Genomic DNA, 8824 nt, shown 5'->3' on the forward strand with positions numbered 1-8824 from the left:
CCAGACTGGGCTTGAAAGTAAACAAAGAATACAAAGAAACAAAAAAGACCCCCATTCCAAGATTACAATCACAAACTGTCTCAGTTTCCGTCCGACTCTGCCAAAAATATACCGTTGTCGTACTCGAGTGCACGACAGACCGGGACATCGTAGACAGTTTCCATGTAGTACATCCTGGAGCCGTCTACTCCCCAGGTTTGTCCGTTCTGCAGCTTGACCTCGCACTCCTGGAACCAAATGTCGTCAAATTTCGCAAACGGAACCCGGTTAGAATTGACGCGGAAGTTCTCGACGATCCACTCTGCGTGTCGACGACAGAGCGGCTGGCCGTCTGTGAGCTCTATCACGATGGAAAAGGGCTGGTCTGCGTTGGTCATTGTGCTGCAAGTATATGTGGTCAGCTGCATGCAATAGTCTAGTATCTACAGGAATATGTTCCCCGGACCATGGGCACACTTACATTCGACCTCGCCTGCTGCTCAGCGCTTCCACTTTGATGTAAATGTTGTCACCAGGCGCCACTGAGAATAAGTCGTTAGCCATAGTCGTCAACAATTCCGGACTGGACCAGTAATAAACTTACCAGGCATGTTTGGGATGTCAAAGGCTGCATCAGGGATCCACTCGAACCAGGCCTTGGACGTCTGGAAACCGTTCGCATCGATCTGGACAGGGGGGAGGGCACATTGTTAGTCACTTGCAGCTTTTTTTTTTTTTCTTCTGCACTCAACCAAACTTGCTACACGACAAAAAAAAAGTCCAGACATACCTCGGTCGTGGTGCCACCCTGCAACAACGCAGTGCGGCAATTCTCCCCGCCGTCGATGCCCATCCACGACGCGGCAAACTGCGGCGTCCGGTTCTCGGTGTGCCGGATGTCGAGGATCGGCGCCGTGAGCCAGCCCGAGACGGACGAGACGAGGTTGCTTGCCGGCGCGTTCTGCATGGCGCCGCACCAGTTGCCGCTGTACGAGACGGCGTTGCCCGCGCCGCTGCTCCGTCGGCTGGTCCTCCCGGGGTCCTCTTCGTCTCCGGCCGTCTTGTTGCGGACGCGCTCGATCGACGAAGGGCTCAGGGGCCGCGGCACCAGCTTGATGCTGGCCGGGTCGATGGGCTTGGCGCCATCCTCGGCCGTCACCGACACGACCTTGATTTCGATGGCGTGGGCGGTGGAGACCAGGAGGAGAAGGAGGGAGAGGAGGAGGCAGGGGAGGAAAGAAAAGGTGTGCATTTTTTTTGCTACTTCTCCTTTCTCGGATGGAGCTTGTTCAAAGGCGGCTGCTCAGCGAGCAAAAAAAAAAGAAGACGAGAATAGCAGACGAATGAAGCGAGGGATAAAAAGGTTGACAGGTTCCGTTTCTTGGATGTAGTGGCCGTCTATCCGAATTCTGCCAGCTCACTATGGCAAATTTACCGGGAAACGGCAAGATGCAGGTGCAGAATATATTATTAAAGTAGTCTGTGCCGTGCGAGGCGCAATGGAGAAGCGAGCTCGTCTAATAGGGTCAAAGCAGATATATATATGTCTTAGATCTTCGGCGGAAGATCTCCTTGTCAGCCGGGGAGCTTGATTCAATTTTTACTGATATATTTGTTCAAGGGCGGGAGACGACACCACTTTTATATCTCTTTTTTTGTCCAACCGTACTGAACGTCCCACCTCGCCGACATTCCTCCATCACAGCCGTCGACCCGCTCACATCTACTCCGTCTTTGGAGCCCTTGTACAGAACAAGAATGCCCGAATGACAGGGCAGAGATCACGAGTCAACTCAGTTGTGTCCGCCTCCAGGCCGCAAGCTGGGCTGCTAGACTTCGCTGAGGACACCCTCTTCCGGCTTGGGACGGAACAAACCACAACCTATCATGGACGATCCAAGACCGACTTACCACCGCGCCTCTCGAGGCGTATTTCCCAATAGTCTGGCAGGACAAGGGGCAATAGTCGTTGTCTAGACTCGCAACGCCCCACGCGCGATACTCTCAGCAGACACACCATGTTCTCCCGGCAGGCAGTCCACAGCTCCCATCACGACAACCACACTGCGCGTCCCGCGGCTACAGAAAAAGTCCTTTGAGGGCATCTTGACGATCCCTCTCCTATTCCCACAGAAGTGCTGGCGAGAAGCTTGGGGCGCGCTTCGAATCTGTGCCACAAATCAGTCCCCGCCGCACTACTGAGCAGCTCGGCGTGGGAGTCAGAATTTGTCAAAGATAAAGGGGAGGGGGAGGGGAGGGTTTTTCAGACCCTTGCCAACCTCAGGGATAGAATCTGAACCGTATGCCGCCGGCTGCCTGTAAGGCTGCAGGAACCCCATCTCCGCTCCCATACGAAGGGGCCTGCAAGTGGTCCGCAAAAAATGTGTCTAACATTGCGTGCCTGTGTGTCACTGGCCAGGCCCTTCAAAGGAATGCGGACCTCGACGCCGGGTGATGCTGTCAGACATATCAAGATCGAGGGGGGGTTTTCGTGCAAGCTTGCTTGGATGAAAATCTCGAAGGGGAGGGTGGACCTTGCATATGACCTTGTCGCTAAGGCTGCTCCCGGCAGTGCGCATGTATACAAAGTGGCGACATTGTATCCAGGCTACTGTCCCGACCTAGGCATACCCACTTCGGGTGGTGAGTCCCTTCTCTATGGGACACTAAAGGCAGGCGCGGCGGTATCGTGATCGACCACACCACACCACAAGCAGCAACAAGAGGGCTGAGCTAGGCAGACTGGGCTGCGCCGATACTCCCAATCAATTCCCGAATTGGGACATCTGGAGTGGCTTGCCCTGGGCGGCAGCTGAGGGAGCCAAGCGGCGGCTACTTCGGGAAACCAGAGCAAGGCCCTATTTGGCGTCATCTGGTTTCGCAGGGCTCTTTGGTTGGAGGGGGCAGTTTCCGGCATAGCAGCAGTGGGATATAGTCGCCGGTAGACAAGCTTGACGTGCGTGCACCGGGACGATGCGCCATGCAAGGGCAGGGAGCAGTGGAACGTGACGGCGCATTGTCTTGTCCGCGTGGATGCAAGGGAAACCAGGCAGGGATGGACTGCGTAGGAATGAATGCCCGCCGCACCGGGGTGTGGGATCGGGGCAGAGAAACTCGTATGTGTGCAGTACAGCCTAATGCCAAGCCAATATTGATTTTAATTCTCCGAGTATCCAGTCGAGCTGAAGGGAACCACAAGGGAGCGAAAGGGCAAGCTAGCATCTTGGTGGTTTCATACTGCAATAGATGTATTAATAGGTAGAGGATGATAATTATTGTACATGGGGATTACTGTCATTGATCTTTTCGGTCATATATGAAGCAGTCGGGGATTGCTGCAAAGCACACAGGTAAAATCTTGTGCGCGGTTAAGGGAGACAGAGTACATATGAGGCAGCGATTCTGCCATAGCGCAAAATATGAGATGGAATACAAAACCATTAAACAAGTAGATAATGAGACGGCAAGAGGAAAAAGTCATCACGACACAGTCTTGGATAGATAAGAAGGTAGCTGGACAATATGGATAGGCAGACAAGTAGGCATGTGAAATATTGTTACAAAAAAAGGGTCCAGCCACTTAGCCACATTCGTACTGGCTGAATTGACTTTTCGGGTGTCATGGTTGATCACACGCAGTTCCTTTTCTACGTGGACCGGCTTGTGCCTCGAACGGGCTCGTACCCGCTTGACCTGACGTAGGGTGGGCTTAGCCAAGATAACCCATCTCGAGTTAGCCTTGCCTAAAAAATAAAAATAAAAATAAAGTCGAGCTGACTGCAACCAACGCCAGGCAGGCAGGATTTGAAAGACTCACCGAAAGTAATTCCGCGCCGCAACAATCCCAGCAGTTCCAACGGCGTAGGCGCCGAGCATCTTTGCCCAACCTGCATCGCCGTATTGAGACTGTCCCACGGCCAATGCGACCAAATCATACACGAGGCACCCGCCAAAGATCCAGTCGCTGTTCGCAGCCAAAGCCCCGAAGCCGACCGCGGTCAACGCCTTTACCACCCCGGACGGGCGGTGGCCGACAGCGTAAGCCGCGGCCGTATTGTGCAGGAGGTCCAAGCAGCCGATTCCCGCGAACGACTTGGCGTTGACGTGGTTGAGGATCGAGCGGGTCGAGTCGAGCCGCATGGGCCGCAGCCGTGCAAAGACGTAAAAGAGCTGCATCAGGGAGTTGGCAATGACAAAGTAGTTGGAGGTCTTGAGGTCATCCTTGCACCAAAAGATCATCCAGGTGGCGATGAGCACGTTTCCTGCCGCGTAAAATGGCGCAAAGTCGACCATCTCCTTCGTGTCTTCCTCTTCCGGATCGGCATTGTGAAGCTTCCATAACCACGCGAGCTGAAACAGTTGCTGGGGGAAGAAAAATGCCCCAATAAAGTAGGCCTGGGGAGAAAAGAATGACATGTTGCCATCGTGGACCTGCTTCATGTTGGGGGATGAGCCATAGATGCCATATTGTTGTGCCGCAAAGTCTACGACAAAGCTTAGAGGCGCCAGCCAGCGTGCGGTCGAATGTGAGATTCCCATTTTGTGCTGGAGTTGTGAGTATTGCAATCAGAAAAAAAAGAAAAAAAAAAAAAAGTTCAACAATTTATGAAGGGAATATGAATGGGGTTGTGAGGGCTTGGGAAAATCGATGCATTTAAAATTTGAAGAGGGTTCGTCATCTACATGGGCAAAACGGTCTCTGAATTTATTGCGCGCGAGAGCATAGAGCAAATAAATGATCGAGTCATCAGTGAAAAGTAGTGACATCAACATTTTGAGTTGGAGATCACAAATCGACAGTGGACAGTGGAGTGGAGTGGGAAAACACCGTAGTGCTGTTTGTGATTAAACCCGTTAACTCCGAGCATGTCAAATCGCGGGGGCAACAAAAGAATAAGTATCTTTGTAAAACTGCCTTGATTGCGACGTGCTATGAGGTAAATATGTCATAAAGCTGATACGAGAACACTACTATCCCAATTGTTTTGCATTTGATTCCTTCCATTAATTCTTGTTATTTTGATCATTTGGGATCCTAGCGCAGGTAGAATTAGTAGGTAGGCCCATACTACAGTAGTCTAGTTTTTCAACCCCGCCCAACTCCTGATTTCCAGCTTACATTTCTGTCTACCTACCTTCTGTCTACCTACCTTCTGTCTACCTACCTTCTGTCTACCTACCTTCTGTCTACCTACCTTCTGTCTACCTACCTTCTGTCTACCTACCTTCTGTCTACCTACCTTCTGTCTACCTACCTTCTGTCTAACGTACGTGCCTATATACCTTCGAATTTGCTTAATCTCAATAATTTCATTTACCCTGACTGGCTATGTCCCCATCTACTCACCTGTCTACTAACGTGGGTATATACCCACCCGCCTGCCTACTTAGATCCCCGTTCGCGTGTTCGTTTACCTACTTTGCTTACATGCTTTACCTGGTTTTACTAAATTTGCTAGCGTCTTGGAAGGAAGGTATTTCCTATTGTTCGCTAGAAAATGAATTACTATTTTCCTGGTAGTGATCACCCAAAAGAACAAGATTGAGGTGCGAACTCAGAAATTGTACATCATGAACGTTCTCGCAATCATTCATTCCTCTTCACTGCTGTTCTCGCCGTCGCTGTCTTCATCTTCGCCTGAAACAAACGCGTCCGAGTCGTCCAACTCCGACTCCGTGTCCGAAGCCGGCCACTGCGGCACAGTCCGCTCAGCCAGGCGCCTCAGGAACCCACCGGCGTCGTCCCCCCGGTATTCGACTCTGGGTCCTCCCTTCTCCCCATCGTTCGCAACAATGTCGACAAAACCCATCGGCTCGATCCGGAGCTGGCCAATCACAACTTCCTTGAGGCGTGGTAGTTCAGCTAGCCTCTTAAAAAGCTGCCCCCACTTGTTCACCTTGTCCCTGACGTCCTGCGTGGTCATCTCGATGCACGAGCTCCAAATGCTGAAGCCTTCTAGCGTGTCCTTGAATTTGCGGAACACGGCGAGGTATTCTTCAGATCGCAGGCGCACCTGGCCGAGGTCGAGGCGCTTCAGGGGCGCGGCGAAGATTGGGGAGCCATATTGTGTAGGGAGGCCCACCCAGCAGAGTAATGATCTGTGCAGATTAAAGTCTGGAGGCTTGGAAAAGTTCAGACGCAGCCACTCGAGGTTCGTAGTGTATGAAAGGAAGGTTTGAAGATGGCTTTTGGCCATCCAGCGTCTTGCTTCCTTGTCCGTCGGGTCTTGGGCAGTTTGGGAGGTAAAATTGATTCTATTCACGTCGAGGCACAGGTGAAGCTTCTTCATGCATTGCAAAGCCGCAACGGTCCGGGCGCGGTTGAATTCAGGGAGGAAAAACGCGGTATCCGTGAGCCCCCATTGGCTGTTGCGAACGACGGTCTCAATAGCGATTCCGCGGGACGGACCAATGACTTGAACGACGGTGCTGAAGGCGGTACTGAAGGCGGTGCTTGGCAGGGTCATTGCAAAATAGTCGGCAGCAGATCCTGGAGTCATGAGCAGCGAGAGGCCGGTCGATTGCTCAACTGTGAGTGCGCCGTAGCTTGCAAAGGCACCCCGATCTCGATTGCGGGTCTGGCTCCTGAAGTCGCGAATGTCGATAACTTCAAGGGATGACAGATTTTGGACTGCCATGGCCAACATGTCGCGGGCTGTGCCGCTGTTGACAAAGGCCCTTTGGGCACACAAACCCATTAGATACTCCACCTTCTGATTTTCGGATGGCGCAAAATCTGCCAGGCCAGTCTGATAGTGATCGAGGCCAAGGATGAGGTGTTTGATCTCCTTTCCGAACTGCGGGTGAAGGGAAATGTCAATCAGAGCCTGCAGACTGGGCTCGGTCAACATGAATTGCTTTTTCGAGAAGAACTCGCGCATAAACGGCTTGAATATGGCCGCTTCATATCTCTTGTTTGTGAGTCGCAGGTTGCCGAGATCTGTGGTGCTGAGCTGCCGCGAGATCTGGCAAAGGATCTCAGTCGGCATGTCAGAAAGTTTAGGCATTTTGAAGCGAGCTGGAGTGGTTCAAGACTGATGGTTTAGTTGACAGATTGCTGGTCAGATTTGGAAAGCCGGACTAAGTTGAAAGTCAATCGGAGCTGCCTTTGAACCAAAGAGCGCAGACAGGCTCAGCTTCGAGTTCAAGGCACACACGCTTTGCGCGGAGAAGCGCGTTTGGTTTGGCATTTCCTAATTCGGACGTTGCTGCCTATTTTGGAGGGGGCGTCACGTCATCACGTGGTAAGGCTAGCTAGAGGTCGGGTGCTGTACTACTGCTAGACTAGTTTTCACAAAGTGCCTGGCAAACCAATAATGTCACCATTTTTTAGTGCCAGTATAGAGAATCTAAGGCTTAAGAAGTATCTTTCAACATATCTCGTAGTGGTGATAGGCATGATACACTATTTAAACCCATCTTTTACTTCAGCGCCGAGCCCTGACCAAGTACTCGCTAGGAAGTGGAAATAAATAGGCGAATGGTAGGTATGAAAGTGTGACAATTACGCGGAAATATAGTTAATAGCTAACGCAGTAGGTGGGTAGCGTAGGTGAAAAGGCAAATGAGAAGGTGGAAGAGGAGGAAGTAACTGAGTAAGTACGTAGACAAGTGCACAAGTGACTAGCTAGCTAGGTAGGCAAAGAGGCAGATACGTAGGTAAGTAAGGTGGGTACGCAAAAGCAGCCAGCATCGGTGCGTCATGAAAAGCCGAATATTGGGAGGTCAAACAAAGAATTTGAGTGCGACATAATATATCAACCTTGTTTTTTCTGCGGTTGACCCTTCACAACAAGAGGCGGCGATCTTGCATCCGGAAATAAAAATAAATACTGGTCGCACAAATTGTACGATATTAATCGCGGCAGAGAACATCGGATGAGCTTCTATTTTTAGATTTTGACTGCTGTTCTCCAGAGCAGCCCAACACAAGAACCCGAGTGGCTTGGACAATCCCACCGAGGCTTGTTGTTGCTGCTCGCGCACGTCCCTTGCATACTTGGCAGCTATGGCCCTGAAACTTTCGAATCCAGCTCCTTTTGATGCCCTGGCGAAACCAATGTAACCAGGCTTGCCAGAGTGGACAAACATGGTGGATGCGCTCACCTAGGTGTCCACGGATGTGTTTTGTAACGGGCCAACGGAGTGGAACAAATCAGATCTAGGGGTAAGAAAGAATCCAGCACGGTCGGGTAATTGTTGCGCGCACGAGTCGAGCACTTGTTTCGATACATCTGCGGTTCCAGTCGCACCCAGACACCGAGGTGATACGGCTGCAAATCAGCGCACTAGCCCATCCCCATAGGGCTCGAATTAGTGGGTAACGGTAATGGCGTAATAGTAAGCAAGGTGTTGTTGGTGGCCGCGCTAGTCAGGCTGTGTGGTTGATTCATTCCTGCTGGCTCTAACAGTCTCGGCAGTTTTTGCGACGGAGAAAACTGCATCGCATTCAAGTGGGATTCAGCAGCCTGGGGCTGTGCTTTGCTACTGAACACACCACAAGATAATCCAAATTTTCTTTTGTGTTAATAGAGTATCTGTCTACCATAGGAGGAATTATCTTTATTTGTGATTGCAGAATTAAAGAAATGAAATCACCCGATCAATTAATTGTCTAAATTCTGGAGTCTAATATCGCTACGCACTGGAATAATCCTCCAAGAGGACTGTCGCTACCAAATTGAAACGGGACCGAACCTTCGTACACACACACACACACACACACAAGTGTGCTGCAACAGTACCCGGAGCAAAACCTCAAATAAAACTATGGAATTTTCGAGGATTCATTCCATCACACTGTTGTTGGTCTTGATATTGACCGCAGAAAGTGGCAGAGCAAACC

At 51.1% G+C, this 8824-nt stretch overlaps 3 protein-coding genes across 3 annotated transcripts; all 3 read right to left on the reverse strand.

The window, feature by feature from the left end:
* Positions 1-80: 80 nt before the first annotated feature.
* On the reverse strand, positions 81-1231 carry PpBr36_08840 (uncharacterized protein; the record flags this gene model as incomplete). The annotated part of the gene is made up of 4 exons (XM_029895965.1): positions 81-381; positions 461-521; positions 584-665; positions 770-1231. The coding sequence occupies 4 exons, from the start codon at positions 1229-1231 to the stop codon at positions 81-83; spliced, it is 906 nt and encodes a 301-aa protein (XP_029746795.1).
* Positions 1232-3626: 2395 nt separating this feature from the next.
* On the reverse strand, positions 3627-4518 carry PpBr36_08841 (uncharacterized protein; the record flags this gene model as incomplete). The annotated part of the gene is made up of 2 exons (XM_029895966.1): positions 3627-3687; positions 3797-4518. 2 exons carry the CDS (start codon positions 4516-4518, stop codon positions 3627-3629), a joined length of 783 nt encoding a protein of 260 aa, XP_029746796.1.
* Positions 4519-5570: 1052 nt separating this feature from the next.
* Positions 5571-6986, reverse strand: PpBr36_08842 (uncharacterized protein; the record flags this gene model as incomplete). Its single annotated transcript, XM_029895967.1, has 1 exon — positions 5571-6986. One exon carries the CDS (start codon positions 6984-6986, stop codon positions 5571-5573), a length of 1416 nt encoding a protein of 471 aa, XP_029746997.1.
* Positions 6987-8824: the final 1838 nt, after the last annotated feature.

This window comes from Pyricularia pennisetigena, chromosome 5, assembly GCF_004337985.1.
Source record: "Pyricularia pennisetigena strain Br36 chromosome 5, whole genome shotgun sequence".
Taxonomy (NCBI): Eukaryota; Fungi; Ascomycota; class Sordariomycetes; order Magnaporthales; family Pyriculariaceae; genus Pyricularia; species Pyricularia pennisetigena.